This window comes from Bidens hawaiensis, unplaced genomic scaffold (genome assembly GCF_021521415.1).
Source record: "Bidens hawaiensis isolate Kalapana, Puna unplaced genomic scaffold, B.hawaiensis_p1.1 tig00007427_1, whole genome shotgun sequence".
Classification (NCBI taxonomy): domain Eukaryota; kingdom Viridiplantae; phylum Streptophyta; class Magnoliopsida; order Asterales; family Asteraceae; genus Bidens; species Bidens hawaiensis.
The window spans coordinates 442,529-461,099 of record NW_027491518.1 but is presented as its reverse complement, the minus strand read 5'-3'; the positions used below and the strand labels follow the sequence as shown (position 1 = coordinate 461,099).

The 18,571-nt window shown below is 36.7% G+C and overlaps 1 protein-coding gene and 1 pseudogene across 1 annotated transcript; one reads left to right on the top strand and one right to left on the bottom strand.

Moving 5' to 3' along the window:
• The first annotated feature begins 256 nt into the window (after positions 1–256).
• Positions 257–2,341, top strand: LOC143635280 (protein WEAK CHLOROPLAST MOVEMENT UNDER BLUE LIGHT 1 pseudogene; annotated as a pseudogene).
• On the bottom strand, positions 1,429–7,556 carry LOC143635296 (cold-regulated protein 27-like). The gene is made up of 5 exons (XM_077103161.1): positions 7,406–7,556; positions 6,088–6,270; positions 3,766–3,952; positions 3,554–3,672; positions 1,429–2,814 (listed from the first exon to the last, which is right to left on the bottom strand). Exons 1-5 carry the CDS (start codon positions 7,475–7,477, stop codon positions 2,770–2,772), a joined length of 606 nt encoding a protein of 201 aa, XP_076959276.1. The 5' UTR covers positions 7,478–7,556; the 3' UTR covers positions 1,429–2,769.
• Positions 7,557–18,571: the final 11,015 nt, after the last annotated feature.

Here is an 18,571-nt window from a genome sequence, read left to right as displayed (position 1 = left end):
ATTTTCATTTAGATTTCGGTTCTTGGTAATTTCCGAAGCGATAGTCATTGGTTTATTTGATTTGATCAAGTTATCGTTGGCAATATACGAAGACAGATTTAATAAGCCTTTGGATTTTATTCCTGTTATTTCCGGTATGCATTTAATTTGCTTATAATATGTTGGTTACGTATTATTTTGTATGAATGATGCTTAAGATCATAATCTTGATGATACGTAACTTAAATTGTAGGTTTTTGTTTAGAACCATTGTGGAATGGATAATGGTGAAGGATCGGGTAATCGGGTCAGGAACGGAGAAATAGAAGACCATGTTCAAGAAGGTGTTCCTAAGGGTGACGGTCGTATTCAAGAAGACGATTTTACGCTTCAACATGATGGTCATTCAGCACAAGAACTTGGTCATGCGGAAAAAAGGCTTGAGAAATCCGAGAGTAGACTAGGAGACGTTGATACAACGACACCCTTTGAGTCGGTTAAAGATGCCGTTTCCATGTTCAGCGAAATTGTGGACTGGAAAGAACATAAGGTTCAAATCGCGGAGGTATAATCTGAGTTATCATAAGTTTACTTGATACTATTAAGCTTTTATCTCTAAACTTTGTTCGTGATACGCAGAGGCGCAAGCGAGCAGCACAAGAACTACGAAAAGCACAAGAAGAGCTCCCATCATTAATGAAAAAGTCCGAAGCCGCCGAAGAATCAAAAGAACAAGTCTTAAAAGAGCTCGAGAGTGCAAAGAAGCGTATAGGGGATTTGAAACTGCATTTGGAGCAAGCCCAGACCGAAGAGAGTCAAGTAAAACAAGACGCCGAACTCACAATACTAAGAGTGGATGAATTACAGAAAGGTGTTGCAGATGAATCTAGTGTGGCTGCCAAGGCACAATTAGAAGTTGCGCAGGCTCGGTATCAAGCTGCGGTTTCTGAACTCAAAGCGGTTAAACTCGAGCTCGAAAACCTTGAAAAAGATTATAGTTTACTTGTACCAGATAGAGATTTAGCTATCAAGGATGCTGAAGAGGCTGAGTCTAGTTCTGCAGAAACCGAGAAAATTGTTGAAGATCTGACTGTTAAACGGATAACCACGAAAGAGGCGTTAGAGTCGGCCCACGGTGCTTATTTAGAGGTTGAAGAACACCGAACCGAAGTAGCTATGGAGTATGAACAAGAGCTGGAGCAGTTAGAAGAAGAATTGGAAAAGATCAGCCAACTGGGCGCTGCTTCGGTTTTGCTTCGCGATTTGGAAGCCGAACTCGCGTCTTACATGGAAGAAACTCACAAAGGTACACAAACCGCGGTCGATTCAGCGAAAACCGACCTCGAAGAAGTGAGGAATAATATCGAAAACGCGAGAAGCGAAGTGAATAATATGAAGCGAAATGTTAATCCGTTAACCTTGGAGCTAGAACAAGAGAAAGCGACACTTGTGGCGGTAAAACAGAATGGTGGGACGGAGGCGGTTGTGATGCTGTCTCTCGAAGCCGATTTAATGAGAGCGGTTTCCGAAATTGCAATAAATGAAATGAAAGAGAAGATGCCGAAACAAGTAGACAAAGTAGCCGAAGAAATGGATCAGGCTAAATCGCGTGCACGAAAAGCACGCAAAGAGTTGAAGGAAACCAAAAAAGCAGCAAGACAAGCCAAAAAAGGAGAAGGCAGAGTGATGGGTAAACTAAATTCTGCGGTAAGAGAGGTCGAGGCAGCACGCGCATCAGAAAGGTACAGAATAACAAAAACCTCACTTTGACGTTTGTATTATTGATGAACTATATATTGGGATACAAGTAATAATTATAAAAGAAACCCAGTCAAACCATATCTCCAAACTATACTAATAATATAGCAATCAAGTCAACTAATATAATATCTGTTGTAAAAGGTTTGCGCATGGTGCGATTAGCGCGGTCGAGGAGAGCGAGTCGGCCAGAAGCAATGAAAGCGAACCCGAGTCGGGAATCACTCTTTCGGTGGACAAATACCATGAGCTAACCCGGAAAGCTAAGGAAGCCGAGGATGAAGCTAACGAACGTGTTTCAAAAGCCATTTCGCAGATTGATTTGGCGAAAGAGTCGGAACTGGAAACTATGAAGAAGCTTGAACAAGTGAAGCGTGATAATGTTTTGAAAAAGGAAGAGCTCTCTGCTACGGTGCAAAAGGCGGAGAGGGCGAAAGAAGGGAAGCTGGTGGTGGAACGGGAGATTAGAACATGGAGGTCTGAATTCGAGCAAAGACGGAAGACTGCAGCGGCTCAAAAGAAAAAGAAACGATCGTTGATACCCAGAATATGTTTGTTTTTGTGCAGGAAGAAAGGGAGACATTCAAACAAGAATAATACGTGAATAAGAATGATGTTGCTTATTGAATATATGTAGTTGAGCTAGGCTTTTCGTTTACTATTACCCGATGCCTCCCTGAAACAGCAAGTAAAAAAAACAAACCGCCGGACAAATAACGAATCATTGACTGCAACACGCAATGTGTCGGGACTATCCATATTATCTACAACTTATGCATGCATGCATGTATCATCATCACATGTTATGTTAGTATCTTGTGAAGTCGTGTGATTTACGAACATGATTAATTCTTTTATAGGATTCTGCATCAACATCATACTAGCTAACGGCTTCTAGTGCGTCAAGCACATGTTAATAATCTCATGTTAATTACATATGGTTAAAAACTTCTAGTGAAGCCGTCTTTAACTCTTGTCACCAATCGTAACTACACCGCAAGAAACCTGAAAGATGCCATAGATATAAGGTCATCAGTGATTCCTGTTACAGGAGAAGTGCCCAAAGGAAGCAGCAACCTGATAAAAGAAAAAAAGAATGACCCGTGTGCACGACAATGTGATCTTACAAACTAGAGGTGGCAATATAGATCCGTTATAAACGAGTCAATTTGGGTTATGTTTTGCTTAATTAGATCAAATGACGGGTTGAAAATCATAGATAATGTTATCAATGCATTCAACCCTTTAAATTCTTTTATTCAAAAAAGTAACTATTATTAAGAAATTATAGTTTGCAAGCTGTAATTATTAACTATCTATGTTTAGAAGATTTGACCAAAAGTGTTTCTAGCCAACCTGACCGGACTAGGAACTAACCATTTTGAGTTTTTGACCCTTTTTCCAGCTATATTAAAAAGAAGTTAATGGCAGTTCTCGTATTAAGGTCGTCTATATCATATTGCACGGCTCATCAATCGTCCTTTACAATTTTTAGGTTTGTCAACATTTCGTCCTTTACACCAACTAATGTTATATTCTCTGTTTAACTTTTTATAAAATGACTAAACTGCCGTTAGTATATAACAAAAACTTAAAATGACGAAATAACATTAGTTAGTGTAAAGGACAAAATGTAACATCGGTCATTTAACACATCATTTAACAAAAAAATCTAACATCAGCTACTGACAAGGACGAACTGTGTGACAAGCCATAAACGTTAGTTGAAAGACGATTGGTGCAATATGATATAAAATTAAAGGACGAGAACTATAATTACAACAAGTACTTTCTTAATATTAACTTTCTGTTGTACCTGATCATTGCCTGATTCTGATTCACCATAGCTACCCTTCCTCTTCTTGTTACAACATGTGTTCATCGACTGAGTTGCAAAATCTTCTTCAACAAAGTTTTGATCCATCACCTCTGCAACTTTAAGAGTATGACAAAAACATGGAATAATATTTAATACGATGAATATGTCTCATATGATGTAAGCATGTTGTATAGAAGGGCATGTGTTACCGCAAATAGTTGATGACAATTTTGCCCGTGGTGAAGGAGATTCTATAGCTCCGTGCCTATTCCCATTTCTAAAATGTTGGATCCATGGATTGCTAGATGAAACGTTGTGTCGGTTTACTTCATTGTGTGCCATGCTTTCTCTTTTGAAATCAACCCTTGACCAAAATCCGTGTTGTAAAACCTTAAACTGAAACATACATGATGTCAAAAACATACTTTCTAATTTTGGGAAGTTTATAAGCGCATTTTTATAAGTTCATAGATTAATAAGAGAACCACTTAGAGCAACTTTTATTAGAAAAACATTTATTCTTCAAAAACACCAAAAACCTTCCCAACGAGGAGACCCAAAAACACTGCCACATCACATCAGCGCCACTTTTTTATATTTATTTTTAACTACCAATCTTTTTATTTTGATAAAAATATTAATTTTTAAAAACATAATAAAAGTAAACATTGTAATATTAGTAAACCCTATAAAATATTTTTTCCTTAAGGGGGTGTTTGGTACAGAGAATGGAAAAGGAGAGAAAATAGAAATGGAAATGGAATTGTAGAGAAAGAGAATTGGTATGGAGAATGAGAATCATTTCTCTTGTTTGGTACACGAGAAAATAAACAGAGAACTCTTCCATACCCAACCCCACCTCCACCCAACCTGACACCACTCACCACCGCAGCCCCACCACCACAGTCCCACCACCACCAGCACCACCACCACAGCACCACCACCACAGCCCCACCACCACCACCAGCCCCACCACCACAGCCCCACACCACCAGCACCACCACCACAGCCCTTTCTTCAACCACAGCCCACCACCACCGGCTGCCGCCACCAAATCCCCTTCTTCAACCACAGTACACAAGAAATTAAAAAGATTCAAATTTTTGGAACAAAAAAAATTAAAAAAGGAGGCTCAGATTTGTCATCACTGCCTCTTTGGAGATTTTGTGGTGGTGGTTGTGGTGGCGATGATGATGATGATAATCAGAAGCCACCTGCGACCACCGCCGATTTCCACCACCACTGTCACCCACCTGCGACCACAATAACCGGACCATCTGAAAACCCTAACCTACCACGAACCACCACTTGAAACCCTAATCTCCGTTCACCCGTACCACCTGCAACCTACAACCGGTTACCATCTCTGTGTTCACCACTGCGAACGGCGGAGTTGCAGATTTGGAGACGAGGTGGCGGTTGCAGACTTGGAGACGAGGTGGCGGTTGCAGACTTGGAGACGAGGTGGCGGCCGGAGACGGGGTGGTGGCCGGAGACGGGGTGGTGGCCGGAGACGAGGTGGTGACATGCTATGAGGAGGCTGCTGAGAAATGGATTTCTCTTTGTTTTAAAGAGAAATGGAATTCTCTAGTTTTAGAGAAATAGAAAGAGAAATAGAAATGAAAAGTGGAAAACAAACAAAAGAAATATTTCTAATTCCATTTCTCCCCAATCAAATCCCTCTACCAAACACCCCCTAAGTGTTTAAAGTTACATAATAAAAACTATTTAATGTAAGCTTGTACAAAATTTAAAATTGATTATTTAAAATATAGGTGTTTTACATTAATAAATTTAATTAACATGTAGTATAAACTTGTAATTTGAGGAAATATGTAATTGTTTTACTTATTACGTTTAGAAGGAGATACATGCAATTGTTCCAAAATAAAAATTGCTTTTTCATAACTATACATGTGTACACACACATGCAGGGATTAGATCGGGTTCAAATAGGGGTTAACGTGTGAAAGCTTACATATAACTTGAATAATTATTGTTATGAGAGTTTTGAATTAGTGTAATAATAATTGCTGTAATTCATTAAATTGTAGTGTAATAAATGAACTGGAGTATTTACTATTGCGCTACCTTAAAGTTGTATCGTAATAATAATTGTTTTTGTTCAAAAATAATTACTTTAAAGTTGTATCGTAACAATATATTTTTTTGCTAACATGTTAAAAGTTGTTTGTATTTGGTTCCAACACACACACACACACACACACATCATTGTGATGAATAAGCCCCCCCCCCCCCCCCCCCCCCCCCCAAAAAAAAAAAAAGAAAAACAAAAACAAAAAAAACAATGACGGAAAACGTGAGAAACGCGCCTAGTCGACGCTTTTGGGGCCCAAAACCGGCCCCTCGGGGTGGTCTTACCAGTACAATTATCTGGGGTCCCTTATTAGGTTATAAACTTATAACACCGTCCTTTACACGATAATTTTGAAGTCCCTAAAGTTTATGAATGGAGGTACATTGCATTTACATGCAATCATATTGTAAAAAGAAGGTAAAACTTTTAAAACCTGGCCAGAAGGGGCATGAATTTTCTTGGATGATAATGAATCTGATGAGCACTCGTTTTGAGTTTGCCAACATTGCATATCCAATGAGTTATATAACTTGTCAACAAATGAGGCTTCCATTGACTTTAAGTACAAACTATGTTTTTCATCGGTCCATTCTGATGATTCTTGTTTTGGGGATTCCTGAATCCGCAATTTGTAAAAAACATTAAAATTGCATATATAATTCAAACACTCTAATTAATAGGTCAAAAATTGCTTGCACACAAACAAACAGCAACCATAAAACATGTTCAGACAACAATTAACAAAGAAACAGCAACCATGCAACATGTTCAGACAACAATTGACAAACAAACAAGATCAACAAGGAAAAATCTACCTATTATAAGCAAATTCCTTATGAAAATAATGGGAAAAAAAAGTGTTTTCGAATGTTTAGGTTACGGGTTGCATGCTTGTTCAAACAATGAAAAAACATACGTTGGTTTGAAACCTACTAAACCGATACCGTATTTTTAGTCTGTTATTCATTCGTTTCGAGTTGTAACCGTAAATAATCCGGTTATCGGTTATATAAAATACCGAGTTTGGTGACCATAAGCAACTAAGAGATTTAGTTATTCGGTTTGCCAACTTGGAGATTGTAACCATAACCGATCGAATAACTAATTTGAGTGTTGAATTCGTTTTTCAGCTTTACAAAATGTCGTGTTCGGTTAACAATAACCGATTAAGAGATTCAGTTATTCGGTTAAGCAACTTGGAGATTGTAACCATAGCCAAATAACTAATTTGAGTATTGAATTTGGTTTTCGGCTTTACAAAATGTAGTGTTCTGTTATCATAACCAATTAAGAGATTCAATTCTTCGGTTAACTAATTTGTAACCGAATAACCAATTTGGGGTCAAATTTCAGTTATGCATAGATTTTAACCAGTTGAACTAAAACAAATACAATCATAATTATCTCCTCAACAAACAACATGAAATCATTAATTTCGGACCACAGAAGATAATATCATAATCATCATCATTACTCGAACATAGTTGAAAACTAAGAACCTTAATTAATAATTTAATATTAATATAAATAAATAAATAAATAATAATAATAATAATAATAATAATAATAATAATAATAATAATAATAATAATAGTTAACTAGTATAAATGAAATTAACGTGTCAGCTGCGAGAATCAAGTAGGGTAATTATATATACAAGTGGTGATGTAATTACATAATTACTCTACTAAATTATCACAATGAGTACGTTAACTTCATTTGTATCAGATCCAAACTCATAATAATATTACCATAAACGAGCTCTCTTCGCCATTCAAACCGGCGTTGTTTCCGGTCATCTCCGAACAAAGCTGGTCCTCCATTGATTAGAGAGAGAGATAATGTGGAGTTTGAGTTTGATGAAGTTTGTTCTGTTAATGGAATGGAAGTGCCAGGTGTCATGCTTTTCCACATGGCATGTTGCCACCTCAGCTGTTTGGGCTTTACTTCAGATATTTTGCTTGACAACAGATATTTGTTATGCTTTTCAAAATATCATCATCCACACTCTACTTTTCTTAACCTTTATTTATTCTGTCTTATCTGAATGAATGTCACTCACAATATATATTCTTATTACTATTATTAAATATCTTTGAAATCAAAAGTCAAATTCAAATATCACATGCACGTTTTGAAATATCTTTCTGTACTGCCTTAAATAAGAAAAACATAATTTTATAAGAAAATTTCTAATACAATAAACCTTAACTCCTATTTATATTTAAAAAAAGAAGGTAATTATGTTCTAACTCCTTCCTAATTATTAGAAAACTGAATTGTGACTGGTAATAATAATGTCACACACATTATTGGTATGATCCGTATAACTATAAGAAAAAAATCAACGTACGCGTATATATACAAGAAATGCTATACGCACGTATATGAGGAATTACCAATAATAGCTACATTGCTCGTATTCAAGTGAAGCGACTGATCTAATAGGAAGAAGAGGTGACATACATACACTAAAATCCTTTTGTAATGGGTCAATTTCAATGGCATCTTGTCAAATTCACCTTAAATTACTGCTAAAACACTTTTTTTAGTATCTTTGAATATATATTATAAGTTTTATAACAGTTTTTTTTTTAGTGAATCAAAAGTTGGCAAGTAACTTACAACTTTGAAAATATTAATTACCAGACTTATGGGTGCCGATACATGATTTCTTTAAGAAATGGGCGGGCAGATTTGGGTTAAAAAAATTTTATGTATGTGGTTTCACTTTTGGCAATTTAACTAATATATGTGTTTATTTGAATCCATTTAAATTATACAATTGGTCAAAACCACCATCGCCATTGTGTGTTGCCACAATCTGACGGTCATCAAGATCCTAGAAAATCACCGCCATCGTCTCCACCGACCCCACCCATGCCCCTGCCACCTTCGTCGCCACGCCGCTTCTTTCAGCAGTGGCGGATCTAGACTCGAAACCGAGCCGCAACGCTCAAAATTTTTTCCCCATATTTAATACAATGTTAACGAAACAAATATAAAAACCACGACAACAAATAAATTTAAACTAACAGGGTTAACAAACCAACAATGACGGATATAGGTTGGGCTGTAAATATCTCTTAGGTTTTTTATAGCTTGAAACCGAGCCACTACATCTTCTTTATTTACTTTATCAAACGTTTCTCTTTCGACCGCACAAACTAAAACATTGTTCAAATAATCATTACCTATTCGATTGCGGAAATCCGTCTTGATAAGCTTCATTTTAGAGAAACATCTTTCAACGGTTGCAGTTGCAACCGATAAACCAATGTTAGCTTCAATATTCGATAAACCAAAGGAAAAGTTGCGTGTTTTCCGGTTTCCACCATTACACGAGCAAGATCACCCATTCCACCTAGTTTTGCAAATTTAGCATATTCTTTTCAAGTGTAATAAAAGATCGTAAGTTCACCCGGAATACACCCTCTTTCTTCGTCAGTAAAATCATTCGGATACATCTCTGAAAAAAATCACTATCTTAGATATGTCAAACTTGGATAAACGAATCACAAGGATTTAAACCCGACATATTTTCAAACAAACTAATTGAGACCTCACTAAATCTATTTCCAAGTTCTTGAATTTGCATATCCAAGATCGTGTTAAAAACTTCAACCTCAAAATGATGTCGATTAGTAATGACATACTTCCGGTTTCTTTGATTACCATAACTTTCCGCCATATCTAACATCTTTATCTTGTTTTTTTCACAAAAAGATGTAACTTTTGCCAACATCTTGTCAAATCCGGGTTGTCTTAGATTATTCAATGCTCGATTTGTCTAGCTTATCAACTTAGACGCTTCTAACAAATCTTAACTCTTTTTTTGAAGATGTTTTGATAAAGCATATGTGAGGCCTAAAATTTCGTCCAACAAGTGTATATAAAACACAAATTCAAGAGTCTTAAAATATGATAGAATACTTTTCGCATTTAAAACAAAAACCTAATATTAATAATCAATAACCAATATTCAATTCCAATTTGGCAATTTACACATAAAACTAAAAGGTAATCAACTCCAACTTAAACATAAACCTTAAATACCTATTAATTTCCAATTTAAACCTAAACATAAATGCTAAATTAATTTTAATTTAAACAAGAAATTGAAAAATCTTACCTGTGGACGGTGGTTGTGGGCCGGTGGTGACAGGTGACTAGTGTGGTGGTGTGGAGGTTGTCCAGCGGTGGTGTGGACTGTGGAGCTGCGCTGCTACTGTATATATTTTTTTTTACTTTTGTTGTTGTAAATGGATAAGATGGATAGGTTAAGTGGCGAACGATGGTTTTGTTGGGTTGGGTTAATGAGTTTTTTTGTTTGAGCTTTGGATTTTGATTGGGTTTAAAACATAGATTGGTTGGGCTTAAAATATTAGTGGTAACGTTATTTTTTTCCATTGGTAACGAAACACGAAAATCGGCCAATTTTTTTTATACTACCGGTAAAAAAGCTGAGCCGTAGCGGAGGCTACCCCTCCTCACAATGTATGTCCGCCACTACTTTGCCTTGCTGCTACCACCGCCGTCATCAGGCCCGAACTTGATACCATGGTTGGTGTTTAGGACACTTATGGAAAGGCACATAATATTTTTTCAAAAAGATTATATGTATATAATATGTTATATAAGGGCCTGGGAATTTTATCTAGTGTCAAGTTATTCTATAAAAGGTAACAAAGTAAGAAGAATAAGAAGGATTTGTAGCTACACAAAAAACCTCTTAAAATTAATAAATAAATAAATAAATCATAACTCAAAATTTAATAGAAAAACGAAAAAAAGTAAAAACACAAATATGTTTCCACCGTCTTTCTCATTCTCATAAAAAAACACAATGGTAAGTGAAAAAATCGTTGTGTCTTTTTGTTTATCATTGTGTTTTGCGTTTATTTTCGTAATTAATTGGGTCTTTTTTCCTTGACATTGTGTCTTTTTTTCTTTATATTGTGCTATATTTTGCGATCTATTGTGTCTTTTTTTAGTTATAATTATTTCTTTTATTCATTTTCGTCATTGTGTCTTTTTAGTTATTATTGTTTCTTTTATTCATTTTGTGTCTTTTCGTCAATTTTTTTATTTTTTGTATTTTTTAATTTACATTTTTAAACGGGAATGATGGCGGAAACATTTTAGTTTTTTAATTTTTTATTTATGTCACACCCCGACTTAGGGCCTAGGCGTGTGACCACAAGTTGGTACCTGTTTTGTAAATATATCAGAGTTTATGGGTTAATTTTTGCGGAAGACTTTAGGTTGAATATAATTTTAATTTATATTGAAAACTTTACTTGGGAATTAAATACCCAAGTATCGGTTTACAAAATATATGTTTCATATTACAAGGATTATATTTCAAAATGGAGCCATCTCGTTACGCGCTTCTATCTTCAATATAGACTCCAATCCTTGTTACTGCTTCTTATGCTTAATTACCTGCAATGGGTTGGAAAAATACGTCAGCTATGTGCTGGTGAACACGTATGACTCAATAAAACAAATTGAATGACGATTACAATACAAATATAGTTTTCTCGACAATCTCAGCGGAAGTAATTCTGCTTCCGGTATATGTACCACTGCCCTACACACATAACGGTATTCTCCGAGCCACACGGCCCTGAACAGAGAACTGGTCATGACCGTTTAAGCCCGCGGCTACCTCTCCTTTGATTGATTGATTGGGCTTTAACAGTTATGTTTGGATCCAGACACATGCGTATTCGGTCTGAGTTGATTTATTCTCTACTTTGTATTATAACGTTTTAGAGACCACCTGATCTCTTGTAGACATTGATTGACTCGTTAAGACAAACACCCGTTCATCTCATTGAGTATAAATATGTTTTGACTGATTAAAAAGGTTAACGTATTCACCTGTACCGTCGGTGTTGAAAACATCGACTGATTGATTGATTGAGAATAATATTAACCTATACATAAAAAGGTTTGTATGAATGTTTTGAATGGTGTTTCTTGATTAAGCTATGATTGTAAACTTAACCTTGAAATCGTTTATCTTTGATTGTGAATGAAAACACTTGATTTTATGTGACGTTTGATATAACATGATTTGGCTTAATAGGTTCTTTCACGTTGGTAAGTTTCTCCAGGTAAGTAAACGGGTCCCTCGGTTGATTGGGATTTGTACGAATTACTTTCCTTAGGCAAGAAACTTACTACTAGTGATATCACCCTTACAGTTACTACATGCGCGTCAAAATATATCTTTTACTGACATTACTTCACTATGAAGTAACGTTTATGAAAAATTGATTGTGAATGTTTATAAAATACGATCAAGGTTAAAGGCCATAGCCTCGATTGATAGTCTAAGCTATAATTTAAATCAATGTTGCAAAATTCGCTAGGTGGTCCCTTGGCGGCCGATCCCCTTGGAGGGAGTACTCGGACATGATAAATATAAAGAAAATTAAATTTTGGGTAATATATATATTTCAAATATCATATATTTACTAATATTTATAACAAAATAAATGATTATCAATATAAATAAGAGAAATAATTTTTTAAATACTAAATTATTCTAAAAAATGTTAATCATTAATTAAAAATAATGATATTCGTTCTTTAATATTATAGAAATACGAATTATGATGTATTTTTGAAGTCAAAATAGACCCAAGTTAACCGACTAGATGTGATTCAGGCTAATGTTTACCACCTTTGACCAATTTTTAGTAACTAGGCGGAGTTAAAGAAACTCCCCTCGGCACCATACCTTGTAGCGAGTACTCGGCCTTGTAGACCTACATTTACAACATTGATTTAAACAACTTAAACATAACTCCTACCTTAGTACGGATACTTAGAATGATAATAAGAAAAGGCAGGATCTTGATCTACTCGATTGTACAATTGCTAGCTTGATTATAACTTCGTTCCTTGTACGAACTACGAGAAAACAACACTTCGGTTTGTCATGGCAAAGGGGCACGCCTTTCGAGGTTAAGTATGTGAATGTGGAGGTGTGTTTGGGATGAGAAAGCCTCATACCCGTCTCCTCCTTTTATAGGCGAATTTTGGACCCCGTCGCGATGGGTTCTTCGTGACCCGTGGCGTATCGCGCGCCGCAATTTATGCCGCCTTACCAGCTCATGACACGTGGCCTGTCATATTGTGCCACATGTTGACACTGAAGGATTAATCTTGATAAAGGTTTAAAGTTTAAAGAGTTTGAGTTTGAGTCGGTTTAGTTATTAAATTAGGTATAAGTTTTGGTTATTATTATTAATTTATTTAGTTTCCTAGTTTGAGTCTAATTAGGTTTCTTGGTGAGCAAGTTAAGGTTTTAGTATAAATAGATGGTTTAGGGTTCTTGTATTTCGTGTGGTTTTCGTTCTTAATAATATTGAAAGAGTCGTGAGGAGTTCTCACAAAATATCGGTGTTGTTTGTTTTGCTCGATCCAATTAAGTCCAACAATTGGTATTAGAGCAGGTCAAGAGAAGATTGGTGATCGAGCAAGTAGGCGTAAGGAAACCATACTTCAGTTGAATCGGTGGTTTGGAATTAATCAAAGAAGTAGAGAAACAAAGCTAGGTGATTTTCTTTATCTTTTTTGGTGGAAGGAAATTATAGCAACAAACTCAAAAGTCAAAGGTTGTCATCGAAGAAACAAAATAAAAATAAACTCAAGCCGCTAAAGTGGATAATAATTGAAGTAAGCAAGCAGATTGCTATATTAAATATCAAAGCAAAAGATTAGATAGTAAGAAAGAAGATCGAACCCACCAGAAGACAGATTGCGATTGTGTAGCAATCAAACAGTGAAGAAGACGATCGTATCTGTGTGAACGATCAAGAAGAAGACGAGGACGGTCGTATCTGTGTGAATGATCGAGAAGAAAAATCAACGTCAATCTGTGTGATTCGTTGAAAGAAGAAGACGCGACGTTAATCTGTGTGATTCGTTGAAAGAAGAAGCAACGTAAATCTGTGTGATTCGTTGTGATCGTATCTGTGTGAGCGATCAAAGAGGACGATCTGTGTGACGTTAAGAAGATTCGAAGAAAAGAAGGGCTGATAATGCAAACAATGCAGGGAATGTCCCGGTTCAAGAAAACAACAACGCCTCGTTTCAAGTACCAAGGTTGACAACAACGAACTACAACACTTAGACAATTCTAATGGAGTCAGTTTTGGATGCACAAGGGTTGAGGGAGACAATTAAGTCGGTAACCGGTGGGGCCGTTGATGAAAAGAAGAATAAGATTGCAAGAGCAATTCTCATCAAGCTTTACCAGAGGATATATTTCTTCAAGTTGCTAGGAACCGAAGTGCAAAAGACACATGTGAAACTTTACGTGTAAGGTTTCTTGGTGCTGACAGGGTCCAAAGGGCACGTTTAGCAAGTTTAAGAAGAGAATTTGAGTAACTCCGAATGAAGGAGACAAATACGATTGAAGAGTTTGCTGGAAAGTTAGCCGGATTTGTTTCAAGATATACTAGTCTAGGTTCAAATCTCGAAAATGAAGTGTTAGTGCAAAAGCTGTTAGATTCGGTGCCAAAGAAGTGTCTTCAGATTGTTGCTTCTATTGAGCAGCATTCAGATCTTGACACCATGCCATTCGAAGAAGCAATAGGCAGGTTGAAGGCCTATGAGGAACGAATCAGAGAGCAAGATGAGACGGGTGATAGCGGTCAAAGTAAGTTATTGCTAACAAAACTTATGGACATGAAAGTTCAAAGAATGAAGAAAATGTTTGTGAATGTTGTGGACGAGGGAAAAGTGACCATGGACGTGGCCGAGGTAGAGGACGCGGCGTTGGATGAGGTAGAGGTGGTCGGTTCCAACCAAGTGAAAATAAAAAGGAGAAAGGTATGGGTCGAGGTAAAGCTCATATTAGATGCTATAATTGTCTTGAGTACGGTCATTTTGCATATGAGTGCCCCGGGCCAAAACCGAAAGAAGAAGCTACTAATTTGGTTCGTGAAGATTTGGATCCAACACTATTTTAAAAATTAACGAGTCCATATCAAGATTAAGGGGGTGAATGAAGGATTAATCTTGATAAAGGTTTAAAGTTTAAAGAGTTTGAGTTTGAGTCGGTTTAGTTTATTAAATTAGGTATAAGTTTTGGTTATTATTATTAATTTATTTTGTTTCCTAGTTTGAGTCTAATTAGGTTTCTTGGTGAGCAAGTCAAGGTTTTAGTATAAATAGATGGTTTAGGGTTATTGTATTTTGTGTGGTTTTCGTTCTTAATAATATTGAAAGAGTCATGAGGAGTTCTCACAAAATATCGGTGTTGTTCGTGTTGCTCGATCCAATCAAGTCCAACAGACACGTGTCCAATGACTTAGCCTGGTCATCGCGTATCGCGATGACCTTGGTAGTTAGGCCGTAGCGTATTGCTACGCCACCCATTTCTGGGTTGTTGTGCAAGTCCATCGCGCTACGCGATGGGCTTATGTTTGCCTCGTCGCCTATCACGATTGGTGAAGTTTTCAGAATGTTCATTTTTGGTCCTTATACTTTCAAAGTTAGTATATTAGGCTTAAATTTTATAGGGTAAAAGACGCGGTGTTACATCCTCCTCACCTTTTGAAAAATTTCGTCCTCGAGATTTATTGGAATAGATAGGGATACTTCTTCTTCATTTCCGAGTCGAGCTCCCACGTATACTCGGGTCCTACTTGAATCCCATTTGACTTTCACGAGCTTGAGTCATTTGTGTTTGAGAAACTTAATCATGCTATCTTCTATTTGAATCGGTTGTTCTACAAACTTAAGCTTCTCATTGATCTTGACATCTTTCAATGGCATTGCAAGAGTTTCGTCAGCTAATCACTTGCGAAGATTAGATACGAGAAACACGTCGTGAATGCCTTTCATCTCGTTTGGTAACTCTAGTCGGTAAGAAACTGGTCCGATTCTTTCGAGTATCTTGAATGGTCCAACATATCGTGGACTTAGTTTTCCTTTCTTTCCAAATCGTACTACACCTTTCCAAGGTGAGACTTTAAGTAATACTTTATTGCCTTCTTTGAATTCCAATGGCTTGCGACGAATGTCCGCATAGTTCTTTTGTCTATCTCTTGTCGTTTTCAAGCATTCCCGGATTTGTATTACTTGATCGGTAGTTCTTTGAACAATCTCGGGTCCTGACAACTGACTATCACCTGTTTCAAACCAGCATACAGGTTTCCTACACTTACACCCATACAATGCTTCAAACGGTGCCATTTGGATACTCGTATGGTAACTATTGTTGTACAAGAATTCCATTAAAGCAAGATGGGTATCCCAACTTCCTCCTAGATCAATAACACAGGCACGAAGCATGTCTTCTAAGGTTTGAATTGTACGTTCACTTTGGCCATCAGTTTGGGGATGATAAGCGGTACTTAAGTTTAGTCGAGTCCCCATAGCCTTTTGAAAACTTGACCAAAATTTTGAAGTAAAACGACTATACTATCGGATATGATGGATAGCGGCACACCATGTAAGGATACTACGTTTTCGATGTATAAGTGTGCTAACTTATCCATACTAAATGTTTCTTGAATTGGAATGAAATTAGCAGACTTGGTAAGTCTATCTACAATAACCCAGATCACATCATTTTGGCGAGAAGTTTTTGGTAACTTCATGATGAAATCCATAGTTATCATATCCCATTTCCAAATCGGGATTTCTGGCTGTTGTAATAACCCCAACGGCTTTTGGTGTTCGGCTTTTAATTTAGAACAAGTTAGGATTTGGCTACATAGAAAGCAATATCCCTTTTCATACCAATCCACCGGTAATCATTCTTTAGATTATGATACATCTTGTCGTTTTCCGGATGCATCATATACTTTGACTTGTGTGCTTCTTCTAGAATTTTTTTTCTTAAATTCCTGACCATTGGTACCCAAATTCTTGTACCAAGTCTAAGGATTCGTCACTTCCTTTAATCAATTGGTCAATTGTATCGTTCTCTTTTTCAGCTTTAATGTTTCCTTCCTCCAGTGCTAACTTCTGAGCTTCCTTGATCTGACTTGCTAAATCAATTTTGAGTTCTAATCTTAGAGCTCGAACCCTCTTTGGCTTTTCATGTTCTTTCCTACTTAAGGCTTCAGCCACCACGTTGGCTTTTCCTCATGATATACAATCTCACAGTCGTAGTCGTTAAGCGTTTCCATCCAACGCCTTTGTCTCATGTTCAACTCTTTTTGATCAAATATGTGCTTCAAACTTTTGTGATCGGTATATACCATGAACTTAACGCCATACAAGTAATGTCGCCATAACTTCAACGCGATAATTATAGCGCCTAATTCAAGGTCGTGCATGGTGTAATTCTTTTCATGAACTTTTAACTGTCTCAAAGCGTAAGCAATCACTTTCTTTCCTTGCATCAAAACACATCCCATTCCAGTGTGCGAAGCATCACAGTAAATTGTAAAGTTTTCTAGTCCATCTGGCAAAGCCAGGATAGGTGCATGTGTTAACTTTTGTTTGAGTGTTTCGAATGCCTCTTCTTGCTTTGGTCCCCATTCAAACTTATTTGTCTTTCTTGTGAGTGTAGTTAATGGAACAGCTATTCGGGAGAGTCTTGAATGAATCTTCGGTAATATCTGGCTAAGCCCAGAAAACTTCAGACTTGAGTAGGTGTTTTAGGTTTCTCCCATTTGGTTATTGCTTCTATTTTTGTTGGGTCTACTTGAATTCCCTTTTCGTTTATAACATGACCAAGAAATTGAACTTCGAACAACCAAAATTCACATTTCGAGAATTTGGCGTACAATTTCTTGTTTCTTAGGGTTTCAAGTATGATATTGAGGTGAACTTGATGATAGTCTTTGGATTTTGAGTAAACAAGAATGTCATCAATAAAGACGATAACAAACTTGTCTAAGTATTGTTTGCAAATATGATTCATCATGTCCATGAAAGCTGTCGGAGCATTAGTGAGTCCAAAAGGCATCACAGTGAACTCATAATGTCCGTATCGGGTTCTAAATGTTGTTTTAGGTATATCTTCCTCTTGCACTTTCAGTTGATGATAACCCGATCTAAGATCAATCTTGGAAAAACAGCACGCTCCTTGAAGCTGATCAAACAAATCGTCAATTCTTGGTAGCGGATACTTGTTCTTAATCGTGAGCTTGTTTAGCTCTCGGTAATCTATACACATTCTCATTGATCCATCTTTCTTCTTTACAAACAGAATTAGAGCTCCCCAGAGTGATGAACTTGGCCGTATAAATCCTTTCTCTAAAATCTCATCTAATTGTTTCTTTAACTCTTTCATTTCCGTAGGTGCTAGACGATAAGGAGATTTTGCTATTGGTGAAGTTTCTGGCATGAGGTCAATTCTAAGCTCAACTTCTCTAACAGGCGGGGCTCCTGGTAACTCATCCGGAAATTCGGATACGATTGGCACTTCTTCCATCTTCTTAGGTTCGGGTTCCTTGGTTACATAGGCCATGAATGTGAGGCATCCCTTACCTATGGAATGACTTGCTTTAATCTTGGATATGATTCTTACCTTTCCTCCTTCTTTATCTCCAGTTATACGAATGGTTTTGTTATTAGGCGTTCGAATGTCGATGGCTCTTTCGTACATAAGATATGTGCTTGATTAGACGATAACAAACCCATTCCAATAACTATATCGAAACCTGCTAACGTCATAGGTAACAGTCGTACAGGTATGATGTGATTGGCTAATAGAATTGTGGCGTTATTTAAAACTTCGGTTATTCTACTTACTCTTTCATCAGCAGTTTCTACTTCATAATGTTTGTCTAGTTTAGCTAAGGGTTCATTTAATAGACTACAGAATTTATAATCTATAAAACTTTGATTGGCATCCGAGTCAAATAAAACCCTAGCATAAATATTATTTAAAGGAAACGTACCGGTGATCACGTCCGGTATATCTGCTGCCTTCTGTG

What these genes read in the sequence shown, in the direction of transcription:
- LOC143635296 (XM_077103161.1), bottom strand. Translation starts at nt 7,477, where the DNA reads ATGGAGGACCAGCTTTGTTCGGAGATGACCGGAAACAACGCCGGTTTG. An exon ending in TTCATGCCCCTTCTGGCCAG is followed by an intron (nt 3,953 to 6,087) that starts GTTTTAAAAGTT and finishes TGTATGTTTCAG; the next exon opens with TTTAAGGTTTTACAACACGG. An exon ending in CAGAATCAGGCAATGATCAG is followed by an intron (nt 2,815 to 3,553) that starts GTACAACAGAAA and finishes TTCTTTTATCAG; the next exon opens with GTTGCTGCTTCCTTTGGGCA.